Source organism: Meleagris gallopavo, chromosome 16, assembly GCF_905368555.1.
Source record: "Meleagris gallopavo chromosome 16, MGAL_WU_HG_1.1, whole genome shotgun sequence".
Classification (NCBI taxonomy): Eukaryota; Metazoa; Chordata; class Aves; order Galliformes; family Phasianidae; genus Meleagris; species Meleagris gallopavo.
In genome coordinates, this window is record NC_139419.1 from 10,832,667 (window position 1) to 10,858,623 (window position 25,957).

The 25,957-nt window shown below is 34.1% G+C and overlaps 1 protein-coding gene across 19 annotated transcripts in view; it reads right to left on the bottom strand.

Annotated features, from left to right (window-relative positions):
- RBFOX1 (RNA binding fox-1 homolog 1) overlaps positions 1-25,957 on the bottom strand; it is a 755,409-nt gene that overhangs the window by 17,956 nt on the left and 711,496 nt on the right. For 15 of the 19 annotated variants that reach the window (XM_085237541.1, XM_085237554.1, XM_085237546.1 and 12 more), the window contains 2 exons: positions 23,289-23,328; positions 14,601-14,665 (listed from right to left, as the gene is read on the bottom strand). In XM_085237541.1, the coding sequence (XP_085093667.1) occupies positions 14,601-14,665; positions 23,289-23,328 (105 nt within the window). The remainder of the gene's footprint in view (positions 1-14,600; positions 14,666-23,288; positions 23,329-25,957) is intronic. The other 4 variants (XM_085237551.1, XM_085237549.1, XM_085237548.1 and 1 more) reach the window with 1 other exon arrangement.

Genomic DNA, 25,957 nt, shown 5'->3' on the forward strand with positions numbered 1-25,957 from the left:
AGCTGAGAAACTTTTTTATCTCCATCCAGAACACTGGTGTTTTCATGGAGCATTGTCTCAGTGTTACTATATCTTCAGATGCCAAAGTACAGAATTATCTGTAAGAATAATGTGCTGGCTCATTACTTATGGGAAGATTTGAGAATGCCAACTTTTTTTTTTTTTTTGAACAGGTGTTACTAAAAGTGCTCTAAAATCTTACTTTCTATTATCAACTGTCTACTAAGTATTAATTACTAGTAGAAATTTAATTTTAAAAAATTTAACCCAAAGCCATACCTATAAAAAAAAAAGTATCTACCAGAAACATTCCTTGTCATACTGCTCCAATTTGTAAAGGAATCTTTGCTATATTTTCATTTTATAAAATTCATTTCACAACTCCATAAATTGAACATGAAAGTAAGGAAGAAGCTATATGTTATTCCACACAGAAACTGTGTGAATAATAACATATTAACCTATGGACAGTAACACTATATGCTAGAATTCATTTTTTTTTTTAATGACTATTAGTCATGGTTAGTGTGATAGCTTTAACATTTTAGTAGCAGCAGATGCATTATTTAGTTAAATTCTGTACTATTATTTACAAAAACCTAGAGGGATAACTAAGAATGAGAGGTTCATATATCTCACCTGATGTCCAAAACAAGCATTATTTCTTAGTGCAAACAACCCATAATTTACAGGACTCCTGAGTTCAGCTGATCCACCACATTCTATTTTACTTAAAGTACAGGAAAAGTAGGTCTGGAAAAGGGTAGCTCATCTAACTCGGTGCTTTGAAGCTGCAGGATTGTATCCTTCAAAGGCCAATTTTAAGTATTAACTGCAGTGAGTATATAATGCATAAAACCTCAGGAGTAAGGTATGGTCGAAATTCAAGATGCATTTAGGTTGTTTTAGTGTTGCTCAACATTTCAACGCTTTTTATTGACTGAAAAATGTACACGAAATTTAAGTGAAATTCCATAAAAGAAGTTCTACTCAATTAGTAAGATAAGAATTACTTCTATCATTGTAGTTTGTGTATAAACAATGAAAGCACAGGACATAATTTTTACTGCTCTTTCATATATATATATATATATATATATATATAAATTTTATATATTTCAGGTGTAAAAGAACACATTTAAAATCGAGGACTTTTCCTTCAATATTTTTTTAAAGGAGTTACTATACGTGAGATAAACAGAAAGATAATTGAAAGAGCAATATTACAAACACGCTGATTTGCATGTAGAGTTGTATATATTCAACATGCCAGACACTCTAGGCTAAACACATCTTTTTGAAGGACTGGAGCAGTACCCGTAGGGAGCCTGAGCTCTCTGATGTAAAACTAGACAGTGTGGGTCAGGAAAATGTCCTTCTGGGACTCAAAGTGGCTGTGTTCCACTTGAGCAGCTACTTCCAATGGGCTAATGCTTATGCATAGTATTGCTTCTCCTAGTCCTATATGTCACTTTCCTATTCATGCTGACAAACTACCACAGATTTTTACCAGTATCATAATGAAGTCATTTTAAAGTTGGAAATCAATGTTTATATTAACTGTTCAATATATTTCCTGAATTTGGACAGAAAAAGAGGGAGAGGACACAAAAGTAACAGTAAGTGACTCTGATGTTCAGTCTTTCTTTGGGATAGTTATTGAGGCTGCACTACCCTATTTTTTCCAAACAGTTCAAGTTTCTAATTTCCTCTGCTCTGCCCCCCATTAACCCCTCAGTACAATCCTTGCAGATATGTTCCTGCAAAGGATAACAAAACATTTTCAGGTTCAAATTTTTCTGTTGTTTAAAAGGACTCTATTCTAAAAAAAAGCAGTTCACTGCATCAAAAGACGTAGTTAACAGAACAGTAAACCAAACTATTTAAGCAAGGAAAGAGCGAACATTTAAGTGAAGCTTGACTAAGGTATTTTATTATACATATTATAAAGTGAAAAATACTACTGATTTTGAATTACTTCAATGTGTGTTATGCACTCACAGAAATTAGGCCTGATGCACTATTCAATTTTTTTTTTATTATTTTTTTAATTTCCATACCTATCCTATACCAATCCTATTTTGGTATCCAATGGTATTTTTTTATGGTATCCAATACCATATCCTATTTTTTTTCACAAGTTAAAGAAGAGGCCGAACATTTCATAAATATTTTGTCAGTACTTGCTCTTGCCAAAATGGTGCATCTACCCACTTTCAGGAAGGCCTGTCTCACTTCTGACAAATCACCTTTAACTACACTGAAATTATATACTCTTACTAACCTAATATGGAAGTTATATGCATATCAAAACTCAATTTAAGTTTATGTAAGGCCTTATATGTGAAACTTAGTAGAATTGTGTCAACAACTGTAATTACTGTGCAGTATTTCTGCAGAAGTATTTTCTGTTAGCATGTTTCAATAGTCTTGACTATTTTTTGAATCACTTTTAAAGTACATTTTGGTAGAGTTAGTTTCAAGTATGTGACATCTGCTATTTCAATCAGCTTTTAGTATACCTGGTTCTTCAGGAAAAAAAAAAATAACAGAATGTCTGTTTAATGAACATCTATGACTTTTCTTCAAACTTTTCTGAAATTTCCTTAATGCTTTTCATTCAAAATGAATACTATAAACAGTATTAACTAGTAGTAGCTCAGCTACTAGAATGACAAATAGACACCAGAAAACACAGAGGCATTCTGGTTTATAACAAAATTGTATCTTTGATACCATAATGGAAATATATGTTCTTTCACATGTGGAAAATTGGGAGTTCATCCTCACTGTGAAAACAGCGTGAAACTTTACAATTACTGAAAAACTTAAGTAATGAAACTCTGATAATTCATTGATACATAAACATATATAACCATATTTTCAGTGTTTAACTAGACTTGTTTTAAAAGTCTGTAGTATCTTAGAGTAAAATAAAACTCAGAAAGAGCAGAAAGTTACAATGGAGATTGTGTGGTACAGTAAAGAACTAACTCTTGCCTGAACTGTAGATGATTCGGCTATTTTAGCTGATAGGAAAATTCAGGACCTGGAAGTGGAAGATATGAAGTGATTCAGAGAATGGGTCTCAGACACCCTTTTTTTTTTTTTTTTTTTTTTTTTCCTTTAAGATCAGATGGATATAAATAGCATGAAGCACAAATTCAATGTTATGTCAGCACAGAAATCTCTTAATTCTCCCTTGTGGATGTAAGAATTTATATTTCTAGGGCACATGGTACAAACTACCAAGTGTTGCCTGTGTCCTATCTTCCTCCTAAATGACTGAGTGACAGTTGAATTTTCAACACTATTTATATTCTAAACAGAATATAATTAAGAACAAAATTTTGACATACATATATAATTTAACCCAGTCCTAGAAGTTTGTAATCCTTGTTCTTGGAGCTTCCATAAAATCGAAGCCATAATATGGATGAAGTGTGATTTTAAGAAACGAGGACTTCCATTGGAGTAATTAGACTAACTCTAAGAATTTTAAAATTTATAAGAAAACAAGATCTCCTAGCACAAAGTAATTATTTTTCATACATCAGAAATCTTGGATTTCACTCACTAACGTCACAAATTAAACAGGAATTATTTTGCTTAACACAAAAGTGCAGCCCCTCCCAACAAAAAGAATACAGCAACTGCTGTAAACAGTGTGGAGTTACAGAGCACAAGATTTTATGATTTTCATCTTAAACTGTCATTGGTTGAAAAGTTTCTGTAATATTCAAATATGACAAAGTTTAAGAATTTCCCTCTAAAACAATTTTGGGAAGTCCTCCCCAACTCCCTCATTATGATGTCCTTAATTTAAGTATCAAGGCCATTAAATAATTTATTGGTATTAATATAATGATACAAAAAGAAGGTTGATTTCTATATTATTGTGCTTTATATTCCCATTGCAGTGAGATCAAAGCATATTATCATACTCATGGCATATATATCACAACACGAAGACAACTAAACAACTTTACAGCCATATCCATAAGTTATATTAAATGAAGTATAAACAAAATCATAAAAAGAAAATGTTTCACAATTTATTCATTCAGTGTTACCAAGCTTCAACAGCACTAATAGTAACTTGGTTAACTTACTGTGCATTAGGAAACTGCACTAGGAATTTTACTTTCAGGCTAATTTCTTCAGTGTAAGTGCTTTCTAACCAAGTAATTTCTATTCACCTTAAGTACTAGCAATGGTACAAAAACAAAGAAGAAAATCAGATATTCTGCTTTCACTTAGGTATTCCAGTGAGAAAGATAATGCATCTCCTACCTTTATCATTCCTGACTACTTCATTAAATGCTTATTTCTGAACTTTTGAGTCATGCTTATTTCTGAATTTTTGAGTCAGGCCTTGAACGTATATGGATTAAAACCCTATATCAATGCAGTCTCTTCTGTCAATACTACCTCACAGAAAAACAAAAAGCTGATCTCGGTTGCCCAAGCAAAGACAGCTCACCCATCTGCCAGGATTTAGCAGCCACTCCAGACCATTATGTATCACGTCAGCCTGCATGGGTGCCTCGTGTGCCCTAGAGTGTCTCTGTTGGCGCTAGAGGCCTCCATTCAGGTGGTTTAATCAAGCCCTTAATTTAATTGCCAGGTCAGTGTTATTGCTGCAATGTGAATTAGGAAAACAACCGTATACACCTGTTAACACACTGTTAGTTAACTGGTACAAACTCTTCCACAGTAGCAGTTGGCATACAAACTTTCCCTCTCTCTTTCCATTAACCCTTAAAGATTGTATAATGATTCGTCATTATACAATTCTAGAAAATTGGCTCTATACTTTGGAATTTAGTATTGGTGCCCAAATTATTTTTAATTTATTGCCAAAAAATTACACAATGTCTTATATCAACCACTGAAATTTCTACCTATCTCTCTCTATATTTTTTTCCATCTGTATTTTAAATCTGAAATACTTTATTTCCTGATTTATCTAGTCTTTAAATCAGAGCTATATAAATATGCCTAGCTCTAACCCATGTTATCTTCTTTATCCGTGCAATTTCTCTATGTATGAAGAAGTTTACAATATAATATACATAGTATAAATATACTTATTAAAAGTAATATTATATAAGGAGTTTAAGTAAGCATACTTATCTGCAAGAATGACACAGATTTTTAAATGGACCTTAACATTTTTATGTGAAACCTAAAGCTAATAGAAAAATTCGGAACATTGCATATAATAGTAGAATTCATACTGACTTCAGTGGCATAACTGCTCTGGGATTATTAATTTTACTACTATTAACGTACTCTACACACTCAAACTAAATCCTTACTTCAAGAATTAATCTTGTGCTCAGTGTCAGCAATGTAAGCTAGTATTAGTTTGATCAAGGACTGCTATATTAAAGGTATTTCTGAAGTTTTATCATTTATACATGAAAATTCTGTCTATCGCTACTTTTTGGAAATATTTTTCACTCAGCATTTTAAAGTCAGACTAGTACAAATAATCAGTATTTATACCGGAAAGAACATAACATTAATAGAATCGTAGGTATTGGAAGGGATCTCTGGAGATCATCTAGTCCAACCCCCCGCCAAAACAAGTTCCTAACAGTAGGTTACGCAGGCAAGTGCCCAGGCAGGCTTTGAATATATCCAGAGAACAAGACTCCACTACCTTTCTGGGCACCCTGATCCAGTGCTCTGTCACCCTCATCTAAAGATTTTTTTCATGTTTATACGGAACTTTCTGTTCCAGTTTGTGCCCATTGTCCCTTGTTCTGTCACTGGGCACTGTTAAAAAAGAGCCTGGTCCCATCTACATGACTTCTGCCCCCCATTAGTTATTTGTAAGTCTCCTCCAGGGTGAAGTATCCCAGATCTCTCACAGGCTTTCCTCATACAGGAGATGCTCCAGGTCCTTATCATCTTTGTGGCCGTCCGCTGGACTCCTTCTAGACTTTCCCTGTTGTTCTTCAACTGAGGAACCCAGAACCGGACAAAGTAGTCCAGGTCTCACCAGGGCACAGTAGAGGAGCAGGATCACCTCCCTCGCCCTGCTGGCCACATTCTTTTTAATAAACCCCCAAACACCATTGGCTTTCTTGGCCACAAGGGCACACTGCTACTTATGGCCAACTTACTGTCTACCAGGACACACAGGAACTTCTTCTGTAGAGCCCCTTTCCAGCAGGTAAGCCTGTAACCTGTACGCAGTTATTCCTTGCCAGGTATAGAACTATCCACTTGCCCTTGTTGAACCTCAGTGGTTTCCTCTCTGCCCAACTCTCCGACCTGTCCAGGTTTCACTGAATGGCAGCACTGCCTTCTGGTATGTCACTCACTCCTCCTGGCTTTATCTGAAAACTTGCTGAGGGTGCATTCTACCACATCACTGCTGAAGATGTTGAACAAGATCAGAACAATATATAATCAGGGCTTATTTACACTTTGTGTATACCATATCACCTTTAAAACAATGTATAACTGAAACACAGATTATAATCATTTTTGATTTCATAACTATTATTACAGTTCACTACTAAACACAGTTTTATCTACAATGCTATTTGACCAGTCTCCTAACATACAGAGGAATAATTCTAAAACAATAGTTAATGAGAGGAATTGTTGCCTTTGAAGTTGATGTCTGAGTGACTTTTACAAATGACTTTACAACATGAGTTTTTCATGTAGTAATCAAAATTAGTATTAAAGCCTTGACAGAATTATTTAGAAATTCATTCAAGAAAAAGGAAAATAGATTTTTAGTACACTTTTGGGTTAAACTCTGCAATGCAGACCTCAGTTTTTGCTCCAAAAGTAATGTCTCCTATTTTGTTATGTTGGTCCACAATATCAGAGGTGGATGTTGGTGGGATGGCAGTAGAGTTTGAGCCTATCTGCCAATACTACATGGCATTTTGTTGCTGTGCAACAGAGGGCAGCAGAGGGGAAGTCTGACAGAATGACATCCAACATGGAAGTGCACACGAAGCAACGGTGTGTCACTGAATTCTTCCATATGGAAAAAATGGCACCCATTGACATTCATTGATGCCTGTGAATGTTTATGGAAACTGAACAGTGGATGTGAGCACAGTGAGGTAATGGTGGTGCATTTCAGCTGTGGCAACAGCTACATGAAATAGAAGGCACGCTCTGGACAGCCATGCAGATTTTTATGAATGTGACATGAGGTGCTTGTTCATCGCTGGTGAAAATGAATAGCTAATGTTGGTGAATATGTTGAGAATCAGTGTTTTTCACTGAGAATATGCTCTAGCAAACAGTGTTATTTTACTCTTTGTATCTGTAGTAGTTTCCATGGAAATAAATAGAAGACATTACTTTCAGAGCAAACTGTGCATATGAAACATACTGTGGTATTTGCCGTAACATGTTGTCTTTTGGATACATTTGTTAACTTTATTCTCCCACCCTTGCCATGCAGTATTCTTACAAATTGCTTACGTGCCTAGAGTTCCACAGGTACGTTCCTTAGAAAGTTGACAATCTCAAGTTTTAAGGATAAAATTTCTGTTTCAGACCTAAATAAATGCTTTGGAATTCTTTGAGGTGGGAAAAACTACAATAAAAACATGCAAGATTGTAAATGCCCTGTTTCTAAATTTTGCCAACACAGTTATTTTGAATGTCTTCCTCTAGTACTTCCTCACCTTACATAAAAGACATTGTAAATTATATAACAAATAGATATGGATAAAATCCAATTCACTCCCTATTTTATTAGCATTTCATTCTTTGCCTCTTCCACAACACTCTTAATTTCTTCCTGCTTTTAAGGTAGTCACAGTGAAAGTACTTAGGTTGACAATACTTATAGCATGTTCTAATCTGCCTCTTTGTGGTCTATCGAGTCAATGATCTGAAAACTAAAATCTGTATAATTAGACACTGACATGTCCAAAGGAACTGTTATGGTCTATCATGTTAGATGCACTAGCACTAGCCCAACAGACTGTAACAGTTTTGGTCTGTTGGATTAGGAATCAATGTTTTAATAACTCCCTAACTCCATATTTATCCAGTCCGCTGAATACAACACTCTTAAAATTTTTCAAGTCACACTTTCTTTCAATATTCTCTACGAGTGAAGAAGCCAGTATGAAGTATCCAATAGATAATTCCTACATGAAAAATGTTGACCAAACATCTTTTTTCTTCTTTTTAAAATGATGCATGGAAGTGCATCAAAGGAATGAATTTATAATCTTATTTATTTACTAGAAAATTTTATTTTAAAATTAGAAATTGCCAAGTTAAAAATAAACTGCTAAAAAACTGATGTAGGCTAGATGTACGAAACAAAAGGAAAGCAAGTACACTGAACTGGACATGTGAGTGTCAGTATAGCTGCTATGTTCATTTATTTGCAGAAAATAATAAGCATGCAGCGCTTCTACAGTGGTCAATAGGGAAACCTCAGCAAAACTACTCAGCATCTTTAAAAACTGGAGCACTTCAGGAAGCCATGATCTGGAAATCTAGGCTCTAATGTATCTCTAGCTTCTTATTTTTTTTCTTCATGATTCCCAGCATGGATGTCACATCATTTTTAACAGCAATATTCAAGTCTTTCCTTGTCTGTGGGGATTCTTATCATATCCCTTGATGTTACAGTGATGTCAATGCGAATTACAGGAGAAAGAATTAGAAGCAGGGTATGAAAAATACAAGTTCTAACATGATAAATGTTTAATAGTAGGTTCTGGCCAAAGAAGCCTAACTTTCTTTACTGTGCTATTACCCCGGTTTTGAACCACTGGTGTTCTTTTAATAGTTACAAGGATATTACGTGAACACTGACATCCCACACAAGTGAACCGAGACTTCGAAGTATAAGAAAACATGCTAATTTTACCAAACATTAAAAATGTTAGAAAAATCTAAATATGTAAAAGATCTATAATATTTTAGAGTGAAACATATTTCGACCATTAGAAAGTACTACATGCAATATGTTTTTATTTCAGGAAATTCCTATCAATTCCTATCTGATCTTCTCATACTTTTTTTCTTCTCTTGTATATTCTCTTTGTAATTATCCAATTTTCCTTTCTAGCTCCTTCACTAGAATCTGCTGTTTATGGCTATAACATGAATTATAAACTCCAGCCATTCCCTAAACTGTGATCTTAGAAACAAATATGATTATGAAATACCAACACGGTGCCATCAATACTCAGTTTGCCACAGATCAGATAAAGGAAAGAAGATATGCAAGTCTAAAAGATGCCTGAATTGAACTACACTTCAGTAAGAGCAAAGTGAGTGATTTGTTTCCTTGCAAAATAAGGGAATAGACAAGCTTGCCTACTACACAGGATAATCCAAAAATCTAGACCGATCAAACATCACCACACCAAATCGAAGCATTTGAAGTGTTATGTGTGTATCCGTCATATTATATCTCTTAAAAAAGGTAAACACAACCTTTGTACCTGTCAGGAAGCTAACTGGTCCTTTTGAATTTCAGCATTTGAGTAGCTCACAATATTTTTGCACAGTTACCATCTCTAGTCCCCAAACTTCTTCACGTTTCTCAACATTCATCTTATATTGCAAAATTCAAAATGGTTTGAAAGTTTCAACTGGTTGTAAAGATATTGCTGTATTTTATTCTTTTTCCTCTCCCAATTTGATTAATTTAGAAATTAAAAATGTGCGTAAATGCTATTTGTCTTAAATCTTTAAATGTATGATAATGAAATGAATGAAATACTACTGTTTAAAATATTAATCTTCCTATAAAATTATGTAGTGGCAAATTAAACTCTCTGAAGATGCTATTATATTTTACATGCTGACAAAACTTTAATTTTTAGTATGTATTACTAGTAAAGTCCTCAAGAGGATAAAATAAACTGTATAATTCTACTGCATTTTTCATTGTTTATTTGTATAATCTTCAAATCTAGAATACACAAAAGAGCACATTTATGCCTCCCCCTACAGAAGCTCATATTTATATTTTGTGTATTTTATTCTTATTTTTGATCCTTTAATGAGCATGTTTCCAGTTGAATAAAATCTGTACCTATTATCCTACTTCAGAATAATCTGAATAGAAATATCAAGCATTACTCTCAACTACTTGCACAAAGAGAACTGGGAAATACATTAAATTCTATTATTGTAGGCAACGGGACATTGACAAAAATAAATATTCCACAAAGGTATTTAAAAAACTTTCCAAAAACTTTTGGAAAATCAGGACTTTAACAGGAGTAAGAAAGGTTTCAGATTTGGAAAATACAGAACTTTCATATGATAAAATCTCCTGCCTCAGATTTTGCACAAAATCCTACGTATGACCACAGAACATGTAACACAAAACTGATAAAGAAAAAATCATAAATTTCTATGCTATAAGATGAATGCAAAATATTTTGAAATAAATCCTATTTGTTTTTCTTAAAAAAAAAAAAAAAAAAAAAAAAAAAAAGCTTCCAGTGATGAGAGACCTAAGGATTTAAGCCATACAAGAAAATAGTCAGTGGGAATTCCCACTGTTTATAGTGGGAATTCTCATTGTTTATAGTGAGATTTAAATTGGATACTAAGTTAAGGGGAAAAAGAAAAGGAATTAATGTCTACATCTGTACAAATTTGTGTGTGTGTGTGCGTGCACATGTGTCTGTGTGTATGTGAGCTTGTGGGTGAGTGATGGATGGGGAATGTGTGTATATATATGAATCCATAACCATACATATATAAACACACAATTATTGAATATTAGAGGGTTAGCAAGCAGTAAAAGTGAAAAGATTCTGCCCTACAGGCAGGTATAGTTCATTATTATTGGGGTTTTCCTTTATTATACTATTACATACACTATCAGAAATATTGCTAACAAACTTAATAAGCAAGAAAGGAACATTTTTCTTACTCTGATCAAAGATGCAATAATCAAATCAAAAAACACAAAACCAATAGCCAATCAATGTGAATAAATCTGCCCATAGGCTTAATTCAAGCAAGCCATTCACTGAGCTATGTGATGAATCTGTCAAATTCAATACAGCATTACAGACATACTAGCAACATCAAGTGAACATGCAATGACAAAATGACAATACACCCCACTGCCATGCTTTGACTTGTTCTACCTCATAAATACAAAAGCTGATGACTTTGCTAGTTCCTCTTACTTCAGACACTGACAGAAATCTAACAAGTCTACTTTTATTTATAGCTTTGAAAATCTTACACGAAAGCTGAATAAAAGTTGCACTACCATTTTGTTGACATCCAATTTAGTATTTGTACACCATTGTAATTACTTTCACAAGCATTCTCACTTTAAAGTGTTGGGAAGCAAAGCTCCTGAATGATGAAGGACATCTGCAGATAAAGAGGTCCTTTTTTATCAGTTGGAAAAATTTCATAAACTTTTTAAATATTAGAAAGTGAATAATTATTTTTTGATCCACTTCATCAAAGATCTTCATCTCTTTAAGTGCAATTTAGTATGATGAGAGATCTAAGCACAAAAATCCAATTTAAAATTTTTGAAGCTGTATTTTGTGGTTATATTGCTTCACCAGTAAAACAAGCTGCACTTTTTTATTATATGTTTGGTTATTATTTTCTTTTACAGTCCTAAGAAGTGGAGACATCTGTACATCCTACCTCAGTGGTGAATTTGTTTTTAGAATACGTATACTTTGGTGCCTTTCTTACTAAACTTATTTGGCTTGGCTTTGATTTATTTCATGAGATTTCCTTTGCCAGCAGACTCACCCTTATTAGTCTGTTCTTCCCCTATTTCCAGCAATATTTCCAACCATGACAAACAAGGATACCATTGCTTTTCTTAAACATCAAGCTCTTCTACAGTGATCACTGTACACTGATTCACTGTAGTCAGTGTCTCCATTTTTGAATCCCAAGTATTTCTGTTAACCTTTATTTTTAATTTATCAAAATGTCTCCAATCCAAAGACTTCCCCTTTCTAACTCCTGATTTAAGAAGCATGTTAAATATGGGAAACTGCCATTCACCATGTATATGATGTGTGGTCAAAAAATAAAGGTTTTTTTTCTTTTTAATATAAAGTAGGATTTCCATGATACATCACTGCTTTAATACTCATTGGTTGCCACTTTATTTTCCTGGGCATTCTTTAAATGTAAACATTAAGTATATTCTATTTGAAATTAAATAATTAGGAGCTTAAAGTAGCACTAAAAATGATCAGTGTATAGATATGGAGTCTTCAGTATTGTCAGATGACAGTGAGTTACTATTACATTAAGAAGAAAATAAATAAGCAGTAGTACTGAACTGTATTTCTTAATTTTAGCAATTGTGCTATTAATGACTAGACTGAATATATTAAGTATGAATAAAAAGTTAGTAAAATTAACCAAACTGATTGTGAGTAATCAGGGGTATCCACGTTTGCATATAGTTTCACATATGCAGGTTGTTATGTTTTATTCTCTTTGTTTGTTTTAGGATTCTCCCGTAAAGAAGTTCAATTACAGTATTTGTAATTAACACAAGAAACCATATTCACTGGGGGAAAGCAGGTCAAAGATGATGGGTAATCTCATTTAAAAAGAGAAGTTAAATTAAAAAAAAAGATATATAATTCATTTAAGATATTTAAAATTATGCAACAGTCAGGTTATTACAATTCTAATTATACACAAAATATATCTGAAAATTAAGCGTATTTTGAAAAAAAAGGAATTAAGCGTTGTAACAACTGCATTACTACTGACACCATCTCAAGCTTTCTTTACAACATTTAGGGACACTATCTTTTCCTTAAACAATTTTATTTTCAGCAGAACTCTTAGTGAGGTTGACTTTCTACCCATAGCAGAACATGCGACAATCTGATTTTTTACCTTACAGCATTTGGTTTATGAGAAGGTACCTGATCTGTAATTAAAGCATTTTAAAGTCGTTTTGATATTGCTCCGTTTCAATATATAACATACAGATTTTTCAGAAATTCATTTATCTGTACGAATAATCAGCCTATAAGATGAACCGGGGAAATTTGAATGATATGTAGCAAAAAATGACTAACCATGGGGTGTTATTTTTAATTTTGTCCTTCCAACTTAGTAAGGTTTTATGATTAGGAATTCTTTTGCATTATAAGCTCAGAGGAAAATTCTAGAGCTCCAATACGCTAACACACCTTTGTGGAAATGAAATGAAACTACTGAATAGCACTTCACCTTGTAGGTTACCCTAAGTAGAAATAGTAGACTGCAATCATAGTGCAAATAACAGTATCTAGTCAATATTACTGATTCAAAAATAATAGAAAGTAACTTGCTTACCTGTCTGACACAGCATGCCTCAGCCACACATGCAAATTATTTTATTCACATAACTTTAAAAAATATGTCTTCATTATCCAGAAGAAGCATTTTAAAGGCAAATACGCATGCATAGCATTGTAACATTCATACCATGGTACTTTAGTCTAAAAATACAGAATCCATGAACAGCACTTCAATCTAAGAAACAGTTCACTGAAATTTCTTAATCTGTTGATTTCTTTAAGAAACAAACACTTAAAAGCAATGTTTAATTTAGCATCAGAAATAATTTTTCAATTCAAAACTTAAGAAATCATCTGCATGATTACAAGGGAAAATTTTCATAAACGAGGAACTGAGAACAGTGACCTTACATTCCACTGCTGTTGAAGCAAAATATATGCATGTATTTGTCTTTCACAACATGCATCTTGCCTTTATGACTGTACACTCTTCAAAGACATGAAAACAGTTGTAAAGATTCTGTTTAGGGTACAATTTCTGAAGAACCAGTAGGATATTCTTTTCTGTACTAAGTAATGCCCAGACGCACTGCAAAGACTGATGCATGTTTAATTTTATGCAATCTGACAAAACCCTGTTCCTATTGGAAATTCACAATTTAGACATCAACATGAAGTGGGCCTTGATGAGTTAATTTATATGACATCACTTTTGCTTTACGGATGTTACATCTTTGTATGTTTTTCTTCTGCATGTTTTAACGATTTGTTAGTTCGGGTATTCCTTTCATCAAAGTGGTTTACATTTTGAAGACAAAAGTATACTGCAGAAAAAGCATAACTAATTTTTTCCCCACTATTTCAAAAAATTGCATGCTTGGAAAGAAAGCAAATGGAAAAAAATATTTTGTTTTGCCTGGGATAGTTCAAGCTTAGATGCAGTTCATTCCCAATTTCCAATGACTGAAATAACGTCAATAAGAACTGAGGGCACAAATTCTAAATCAGCTGAAATAATACTCCTAAGACAAATTATGATCTTTAGTAGCAGATCGCCATGAAGCTATACGTATATTTATCTAAATTGTACAAGGGTCACAGACATTAACTGGATGATGTTTAGCTTGGGAATGTGCACATCTCATGCCTAATTCTCAATTAAGGCCTAAAACCTCTCAATTTATGGCTATTCATGGATTATAATAAAACAGCCTGTTTTGGATATCACAATTATCTGCAGAGCAACAAGACAGTTATGAGACTTCAACAAGGCAAATTTATAGAATCATCTTTGACTTCCACTGGTCAGATATTTATTAGCAATAAATGAGATCTTACCTGTCACTGTAGGCAGCTGCAGTGGCAGTGGCAGGCTGGGCATACCGGTAGGCAGCATAACCACCCTGAAACACAAACTCACATTCTAACTGGATTGCTACTGTAGCTTAAATGATATTTTGCAAAATCTAGCAACAAACTGATTGAAATATTACCATCATGCTGTAAGTTCAGTTAAAGGGTTAAATACATTCGCCCTATTTGAGTGAATTGTTAAGCAAAATTTACCACCACAAACTTGTTAAGATTTGTTCCAGAGATGTGAAGAAAGCAATGAACTGTATTCATCAGCACAGTTTTTTAAACACAACATTGTATTCTTCCACAAGTTTTCAAGTAGCAATTGTTCTTATGAATGCAGTATGTGCATATTAACAAAGCTGTGTCGAACCTAAAAGAAAAACTATACCAATAATTCTTTTTTTTTTTTTTTTGTGTGTGTGTGTGTATAAAATATGATTTATCATACCTGGTTGATTAAATCTATGAATTAGTGCACTCAATTAACGCTCAATGTTATACAGGTTTCCAATTTATACTTTTAATTATAATGAAGAAGGAAAATTCTCTTCTTCCCTGAATTAACATTCAGTTGTATGTAACAGTAATTGCAGCTGTTCAATTAAGCAAACAGGACAAACAAACACACATTTGAAAGGAATTGTGTGCAGTGATGCATTGATTATCAAACTGTGAAAACAGCAGAGCTTCCTGTTCAATGGACCACAGTGTTATATCAACCATTTCAAAATGATCTCAGCATGCCAATTAACAAACAGAGGCCAGTCTTCACAGATAACACAAACATGATTTACGTTCCAATTAGAATTCACCACCCCATAATCCTCTGGGACATGGGACTCCGCATTTCCTCTCCCACCTTTCCCCCCACCTTAACAAAGAGTTGAGAAAAAAAGCATTAGGTCACTCAGCTTGGAAGAAAATTTGTTCCTTTCCTAAAGGTGAACCCTTTCGATGGATGGATTTTATTTTTGAAGACTGCATTCATACAAGATAATGTGCTGATCTGTAAAGAACGTAAGACTAGTAGAACAGGCTACTCTGTCAACCCTTACCATAACAGTAGTAGAATTTCACTGGGATACTTCTATGAGTTTTCTATTTTAATTTTGCAAATGAAACTCATTAGAAATTTCAGCCTTTGAATTATCAACACAACAGAGGAACATTCTTTCTGTCTTTTTCAAGTGCTCGCATAAAAAATAGCACATTTACCTCCTCACTCCTGGTCAGATCCTTGTCAGAAGCAATCGTTTCACACAACCACTAGAAAAAGACAGGTTCTTTCATAATACTATATATGCTGTGCCTTTTGTAGCAAACTGCTTCACTGTGCAAGCACAGAAGCACTGAGAAGAAATACTTTCTCATTTTAGATCATTTGATTTTTATAAACCAATAGAAGGCTATTGCTGCCAAAAAATGTATAATAGGCACATATTGCTTGCAGGTAGGTGCATGCAGGCAATCAGACGTCAAACAATGTCACTGAGTGAACCAGCAAACAGTGAGGATGAGCACGTGGCCTGGGCTGTGCTACAAGGAGAAATGTGAGAGATTACACAAATTCATCTCTTCTCTCCTCCTTTTCAGGGCTAAGATGAGTGTTGTTTTTGGTGATGGGGGCTTTTCCATGACTTTTTCTCTTTGTTGGGGTGAGGGCTTATATAAAGGAGTTCAAATGGGGAAGAAATAAGAAGATATTAAACTTGATAAGCTTGTTTCCAGTGTCCTCTGAAAACATGTGGTAGGCTACAAGTGTGATATGATTCTGTTAGACACATGCACGACTCCTTTGATTGTCCTAGTAAGTGCATTCCTAAAAACCTCCATTTATATGCAAGAGGTCACTTCATTTCAATCCAACTGCACACATATTGATTTCCCACCCTGGTACAGTATTAAAAATGGGTCACCACTAGAAGTATCAATGTTTCAGCATTCTTAATCAGACTAAAATGAGGCAGGCTGTTCACACATCAGCTGGTCTTAAACTTACAGATGGCAGGCTCTGTAAGAATTTTATTTCTTTCCTTTGAGTATCACTCAAAATTGGTCAGTTTGTGAAGACCGATCGTTTCTTGCTCAAAATCTGCTTTCCCTACATATGAGTTACATTCCTTCAGTGCCTGCATTTTGATTTGCTTTCATCAAAGAAATGCTGCTGAACAATGAAGGTCAACCCTGAATTTTATTAAGCTGCCATAGATTGAACAATCACAATTAAATTTGTGAATGTTCTGGAAAAAAAGAAGTCTAAAGCAATAAAAAGATACCTACGTTATAAAATTTGTCTGATTCTTTTTTTTTTTTTTTTTTTTCTTGAAGATATAAATTGCAGGATAGATTTGAATATCAATGAGATCGTAATTCTCTACAAGTCTATGTCACAATTTCATATTTGTAACATAAGCTATTTTCATTAATGATCTGCCATTAATGGGGTGTAATGTTCCATTTGCAAGTCTGCAGATGACAAATACCGGGAGGAATGACTGATAGGCCAGAGGGTCATGCTGCTTCCCAGAGTTATCTGAGCAAGTTAGTATAAATGAGTTAGCAGGAGCCTCATGAAGGTCAGCAAGTGGAAGTGCAGAGTTCCACCCAGAGAAAAACAACCCGACACACCAGGACATGACTGGGGGCAACCAGCTAGAAAGCTGCTTTGCAGCAAAGGTCCTGGGGGCCCAGGCAGACATCAAGTTCACCATGAACAACGTGTCCTTGCTGCTTAAGGTTAATGATAACCTGGGCTGGATTAGAAGGAGCACTGCTAAGAGATCAAGGGAGATGATCCTTTCTAGAACTGGTGATGCCTCACCTGTTGCCCTCTCCAGTGTAAAAGTGACATGTAAACACTGGACAAAGTCCAAATAAGGGGCACAAAGATGATAAAGGGGCTGAAGAACCTCTCCTATGAGAAAGAAGCTTAGAGACCTGGGGCTGTTTAGCCTGGAGAAGAGAAGGCTCAGGGGGATCTTACTAACATGGATAAATACGTGAAGGAGAGTGCACACAGGACAGAACCAGTGATGCCTCATAACAACAGAAGAGACAATGAGCACAAAATGTAACAAAGGAGGTTCAATCTGAACATCAGGAAGCATTTTTTCAGTGAGAGTGACTGAGCAGTGGAATAATATTGACCTCCAGCCATCTCTTCCTCAAAGTTTTATCCTCAGATACAAAATTAAATGTAAAAACATTGTTAGGGAAATAATTTTACAGCTACTCTGAAGCTTTGGTTTGGTACTATTTCTTACGATTTTACTTCAACTACATCAGATCATAGAATTATAGAAGCATAAAATCAGAGAATAGCTTGAGTTGGAAGGGACTTTGAAGGCCATCCAGTTCCAACCCCTGCTGTATGCTGGTGTCCAGCTACCAGATCAGGCTACCCAGGCCCCATCCAGCCTGGCCTTGAACACCTCCAGGGAAGAGGTATCCACAACTTCTCAGGGCAGTCTGTGCCAGCATCTCATCACTCTCTGAATAAAAGATTTCCTCCTAATATCTAATGTAATTCTGCTCGCTTTCATTTTAAAACCATTCCCCCTTATCAGACCCTACATTTTAGAATTATTTTGGTTTTACTTTCTCTCAGCAAGTAAATAAAGTATCTGACTTCTGAATTCTTAGTTAGAAAATTGAATTTATATTCAGCTAAAACTATTAAAAATGACTACTGCCTTATCTGCACTCCTATATTTTCTACTTCCAAAGGAATGATACCACAATGCTAATGCAGCTTAAGTTGCATGAAAAAGTTAAGTATATATTGAAATCAAAATACTTGCAGTCCAAATATACACATGTATGTCACTGGCATATTATAATGAATGGAACACTTACTTATAATGAATGTTGTACTAAATAGGATGTGAATATATACGATACAATCTGGAAATTAAAGGCAGTTTGTAGATTATTCCTACCATTTCTACACACACAATCCATATTCTCACTGAATAACTTGAGGATTAGTATGACTTCACAACAGTCTATATTTAGCCTCCTGAGTATTTTCCATCAGTCAGCACATCATACCTGTAGTGACTTATTGCCATACACAGGCTCTTGTAATAATGGTCTATAAAGAAACAGAGATGTAATGATTTGAATGAGTAAAGGAAGGATGAACGTAGGGATGGAAAGAAAGATGCAAGCGTGAAATTTGGACAAGTTCCCCAGAACTACTTATTAAATAGTTTCCTTTCAATGTTCCATACATCACGGCACAAGCAAATTGAAAAAGTCGTGGGATCAGTGCAAGATCAGTATTCAGTTGTTACAGAGAAATTCTCATCAGTTTTAGCTGCGTTTGCAGAAATTTTGGATAAGATAAAATGAAAATGAATGTAAAATCAAATACATCCAAATTTTTAAATAAAGTCTGTATGTGTACTGAGTATAATTTCCACAAAAATAAGTTACACATTTACAATTTACAATACCAAGTACATGTCTGTACTTCCTCCTGAAATAATGAAATTTTTATCTTGATCTCAGATGCACTGACAGTGTTATTTGTAAACACATCTAAACCCTATGACTCAAAGCGATGCCTATTTTCTATTACTTTTTTCTATTAATAATAGTTAATATTCTATATGAATGTTGAGAATATTTTTCCTCAGTGTTTACTTCCTACACCTTCTTTCACTCCAAGTTCTTGAGATATTTTGTGCACATATTTCTATTTTTAGGCATTTGTGGTAATCCCAGAGATATCTGTTGCCTCTGATAAATTATTGGTAATGTATACAAATTAACAGCACATAAATGAATTCTAATCCAGTACAATCATCAAGAATGAGCCTGCATTTTTTTCAAAATAGTGTTTAAATCACAAATAAAGATCAGGGAGTTAAAGACATTGCATCATTAGTTCTCAGAACTTTTGAAAAGGTAATCATGGAGTATTCCTGTTGATAAATCACTAGGAGGAGCCACACACTACACCCTGGGACTTCTTTGCCCATGAAAAAGACATTTCTCCATTCATTTTATTTCTGTGTCATATCTCTTCATTTAAAAAACACAAAAAACTTCAGTACCTAAAAGATAAGATGTTGGTGCTAACTACATACCTCTGCTTTTCACATCAGAACAGTGTCTGTCAGGATATCAGAGGACACCCATCCAGCAGAAAGGGAATATTGCTTAAATAATTGATACAGTTTAATGAAAGTGCCTGCTTTTTGCTTGGAAAGTAGACAGGTGCTCCATCCTCAATACCATCCTCTGCATACGAGCTGAAGGAGATGGTGTTAGTTGTTGATAATATCTTTCCAATCCCTTGCTCACAAAGTATGCCTTATTCTCAATCATTAACTCAGAAAAAAAAATCCTTATCTACCTATGTATGTAAGAATTATCTTGGACCCTTACTAGCTTTAGTATCAGAAGCCCAGAATCCTTAGAAAAAAGTCAAAAAATCATGCAGTGAGCAATGAGGCTGACTAATACACAATCGAACCACACTACCACATCTGAAACTGGTGATGAGAATTTGAAGTCTGCGCTATTTCTTAGCCTTTCCACATTTTAGTTGTTTATCAAAGACTGACATGTTCTGAAAACATTCTTCTTGCCAACAGTAAGAAAAAAGAATTGCAACAAAGCAAAGCAATAATGGAGCACTATCATTTTAACTGCATATTTCTTCATCTGTTACTACTTTTGTTTCATTTTGTGGAGTGTATTTTCTTATTTTTGCAGGTGTCAATCTTCATCTAGGAACTTCTGTATTTGCTGGCAGGCAACCTTAATTCTTTTTTAATGACTTTTTCTCTTAGTGAATCAATACTTAATTTTAAAAGGTCTTCCTTTCTTCCTAATCATCTCCTTTATTTTTCCTATTTAAAGGCACATTTCGAAAGAAATTCGATAGCTCAGCTATTTCAGAGACATTATTACATTTCATATTGTACCATACGAAATACAGAATATATTGTATTACATATAGTCATGGGTCTGGATTTTCATTTTTAGACTGTATTTTCCACCTATTTTTATATTGCTATACTCTTCTATGCCTCTGGTTACTATTAAGCAAGTCTGGTTATTTTCTGTTCTTGTTTCACCCTGTTGTTTTGACACAGTCAGTATAATTCCCAGCTTCCCTTGCACAAGGGCTAGCCATCTAAGGCTACCTTGGCACAGTCCATACCACTATTGCTAACCAATGTAATCACATCAGAATGAAATCTACTTGGATATATTTGTTGATGAATATTGTTGGTATAGCTTTTAGTAGTGCTCTTTTGATTTTGTTTTCTGTATCATTTTAATGGCTCCTTTCTCTCCAATCTACTATTACAACCTATGTACTTAAAATTTTATTTATTTCTCTTTTTTTCCCACAAAGCACTTGTTCTTTCCCAAAGCTTCATCTCAGTAATTAAAATCAAAAGCTGAGTAGAATTATATAGTCAATTGGGATTTAATAAATAACTTCGTCTGCTGCAAACTGATACACAGAGAACTAATACACTTCATAATAAATTTTATTCCAACATATACTAGTTCTCTCTTCCTTTCACCATCAAAATGTTTTGGATGGAAGAAAGAAAAAATGTGAAGAAAAATGAATTATAAACTAAGAAGCCATGAACGTTATAAAATAATAGATTTCCACAAGAATGTTTTAATTATATGAACTTCTGTAATCATTCCGCTGCAATAAGAGAACTAAGAAATGCACTGAGAAGTACAAAGCTGCAACTGAGTCAAAACCAGTGTAGCAGCATAGCTATCACATTTTTAATGCACTTGAGTAGTCAAAACAACAAGACTGAAACTACACTAGAAATCAGTAATTTTTTCAGTATCTTCATTTTTCTTTCTGTTTGGAAGAAAAATGTTCAAGACTTTGAGAGGATGAAGGACCCCTTAAAATGAAATCATTCTGTCGAGCACCAAAAGAGACACCTTACTTTGTGGCAACAGTGGTTTCTGAAACCATGAACTGTTACATAAACATTTAACTCCAAACTACACTATCAACATTAGCAGTACTAAGGTAGATTTCTTGATGCCTTCTAGATTTTCACGTTGGGAAACTGGGCAAAATGGATGTCACAGTTTGCACAAATATGAAAACTGGAAATCACACTTGAAGAAATTTAACACTGTGTATTCTATATAGCTCAATAATTCAATAGCAATGTGTTTAAGTGACACTTAAGCAACTTACTATACCTGAGTAAGCTTTTGGCACATAAGTGATTCTCACATGTCACTAGCAATGTGTTACAGATAGCATCTCTGTGCACATAGAATTTCAAACTGTGTTAATTTATTTTAAAAATATTTTTCAACTACTCAAATTAATCATCAGATGGGTATCAGCCTTTTATCAAACAAAAAAAAAAAAAACAAAACCTACTTCTTCCATAAGTTCAAATGGTTTTCCTTTCAAATAAAAATTATTCAAATATACTCTTTGCCTTTGGAAATAGCTCTAAAAGATTGCTGGTAATAAAGACAAGGAATGTTTCCTAGCATTACCTAGTGAATTTTTAATGTTCATATCAATGTCACCTCATCCATCTCTTTGTAACCAAACAGAGACAGAAAAACATAAGCACAATTAGGATATAGCAAGTTGTCTGTTGAAATAAAGATACCTGGACCAGTCTGCTATTGCAAAAATACTAACAGATGTGAAAGATTACCTTATTACTGGTAACGTATTTCATATCCATGCATTTTTACAAAACTGTAAACACAGGGTGCAAAAATTATTTTAGAAGCCTGAAATTCAACCACAGTCTTAAAACTCATGTATATTCATGTAAGTAGCCTCTCTTTATATATTCAAGGTAAAAACTTGAATATTAGTAAGAAAAGAAGTTTAAAAATATCTTTTAAAATGAAATTGGTGACCATTGAGCTATATACATTTCAATGAGAAGCTGGTAATTACTATCCAGGGCTATCAGTACTTACTAACAAAAATAAGCACTTCATACAACTTGAGCAACCCTTACCTATTTCATTTAAATTGAAATATGTGGATTTTAAAAGAGCAGTATACAGAAGTCTATTCAAATGACACAATACAGAGACACATCTTAAACTTACAGTGTAATTAAGCTCTACCACCGCACATCCCAAATGCTGCTGAGATTTGAGAAAATTTACTTGAGTAAATTTACTTGAGTACAAAGTAAAAACCTCTCCATACTTCATTTTTATACCTCAAGTATCATTAATGCTTAACTAGCCTTGATTTAAAAATAAACAAACAACAACAACAACAACAACAAAAATCAAGAACAAGAACAAAAAACCCACAAAAAAAACCAACAGCTCTTGGGGGTTGGCAGAAGAATGTTTCTGCTTTATTTTTAACTTCTCTTAATACTTTAATTTTGAAGGGAGAACACTCCTCCACACACAACCATACATGCACGCACATATTTTTCACATCTTTTTGCATTTATTCAACATTTGATTGAAGAGTTAATTCAGCTCCACTGAACAATGATTGATGTAATGAACAGAAAGGTCTTCCAATGTGAGAGATATTCTTCTCAATTCCTTCTGACAGGCAAGGGATGGTAAATAGACAAAACAGAGTCAAGCTAGGCAGCAAACTTGTAAAAAGAATGACTCTGGTAATGTACAAGGACAGCATGCACATCAATGAATACTTACATAAATGTCTGCACCATAAAATCCATCCTGGTATACAACACTGCAAGGATGCACACACAAAGAAAAACATCCATATTAGTGCATTTCCACATGCAAATGCCACCAACCCCTGCACAGCTGAGGTTAGTCTTGTCACAAGAACAGAGGGAGGGGGGAAGGAAGGCACTCTTCACATTGGTTAAGGAGGTTGGTAGCAATTATCAGAAGTGGAACTGTACTGAATATAACATTTTTTTTTTTTTTATAAAAGTATGCCAAATGCTTAGTCAAAAAGAGGTGAAACATGAAGCATGGCAGAATTGGAAAATACTTTTGGTAAGCTATTTTTCCTTTTTTGAAGGAAAAAATTTGAAAAATTGGCAACATTTTTTTCTATAGAAATTTTCATTGGTCCAATTCTGTGACCTGTTTTAATTCATTTAGAAAATCTTATTTCCTGAAATAATACTTTCTTGTCCTCTAATTGTCAGCCCTCTAAAACAAAGCGGTATTCATCATGACTTAGATGGAAAACAACACTAAAAATAGCTTATAGGGTGAGAGAAATGTGTGAAATAATTATATTGATGGAATTCTATACCCACTCCTTCAAATCTCAATAACTAATGCACACATAGATGAGAGTATTCATAGGTACTGCTTTGATACACATTTATGGTAATGACAACAGGTCTCATTAAAATGGATTAACTCTATTCTTATGAGAAAAGTATTAGCCTTTCTCACTGTCATTTTACCGCTTTGGCAAACATGCCTATAGTTGTGAGCTACCGTGATGTGCAGTTGGATACATCACTATTTCTTGTCTGAAAAAATGTCGAATTGCTTCATTTCAGCTTAGACAAATTCTTATTTTAATTAGCTCAAATTTTAGATTCTAAACCCTCCAGGAGAAATGATAGAATATGACAAGGATGGTTTAAATGATTACGCGAAATAAAATTGGAAATAAGTAACATTGACACTGGTAGATCTAATTACATGCATTATAGAAGTCCAGCAATTTTGTTTTATTTTGCAGATCTACAACTTAAAACCGGTATTTCGAATACAGAATCAGTCCAAGCAGTCTCAATAACTAAATATGAGAGCACTCAGTAGGTTATTTGCAACAAAAATCTCAGTTTGAAATACTAGTTTCTGGAATAATAGCTATCAAGTTAGCTAGCCTAAGCTGTTCTGCAATTCCTAAAAGAATTTTCATATCAGAAATATAACTGATCTGTTGAGGTCAGTGACCAAAAGCCACCGGCATGAACTGGTGAGTAAGTCAGATTCACTTGAGAAAATAAAAAATATGCATACATGTACATAAACTGAATTACACTTCATCAATGATAAATTTACGGCGGCATAATGTATGAAAGGCTGGCTCTACTTATCTCAGAGTGGCTGGCATTCACTTTGGTTAAGTTCAGATATTTATTTATGTATTTTTCCATTTACTTGGTCTGCACATTAGAATATGTCATATCTGTCCTACACTATTTGTTAACAGAAAAAAATATTATTTATCTTGTAGTGTACCTACATTCTGGTTTTTATATTCTAATTCTTTTAAAATATTACATGTTTGTGTAACACCTATTTGCGTGTAAGAAGTAAAACATTCCACATGACTGCAAGATGGAATTACAAAATTATGAATAACACACACAAATCATATACAAACAATGCAAAGGTTACTGCAGGCAGAGGCCATTATCAGGAATTTCATATAGCAAGTCTGTTTTTCAAATGATATGCATTTGAAAAAAAAAAAAAAAAAAGGCATATTCATTCCATAGACAAGGACTCCATTTTCTAAATAATCTCTGGATAAGATTACACATTCCTTCGTATAAGAGGCCAAACACAGTCTCCACATCAAAAAGATGCCACAGAGATCAGTGCTGTTGTACAGTGAAATTATTTAAGGCTTAATATAACAACTCTAAAATTACGTATTTCTGTGTTCAAAAAACAACTCAAAGCAAGATGTTATTTACAATAACACAGCATGAGAGCTAAACAAAATTAAGATAAAGCTCTGTTGCTTTTTTTTTAAACAATGTGGTTTAAAAATAAATAACAATCAAACCATAGTGGTTATACAGTTCAGAACTTTTTGCAAGAGGTTACTGAAAAAAAGAATCCAAAAATGTATCATCTTAAAAGAGCATCCAGGGTTACTCTCATGCAGCATTCCAGAGAAAAATCATTCTTTCTTATTGAAGTTCTGATGTTTCCCAAGATGACCACTGAAACACTGATAATAAATCAGTGCACAACAAGAAGAAAGAAGTCCTATTTTATTTCTAACAAAAAAAATAAAATTAAATTGAAACAAACTGTTTTCCTACTTACTAGTTCTGGAGATCAGCCTCTAGAATTATCAGAGGCAGTCCAAAATAACTGCTTCAGAACTGAATGCCAGAAATAATTATCTCCATTATCATTAAGTTCTCTAAGTACAACTACAGGAATGCTGAACAAATGCAAGGTTCTGCTGCAACTCTTGAGAGACCCCATAGGAGCAGCACATGCCAGATCAGGTCAGTAAGTCCTAAGGAAAGCTGCAGTTCATGGAGAGACAACATTGGAGCAGTAGGAAATTGTGATGAAGAAGGAGCAGTGAAGAGGAAATCTTACAAACTTGTTGCAATCCCCCATTTCCCAGCCCCCTAAAC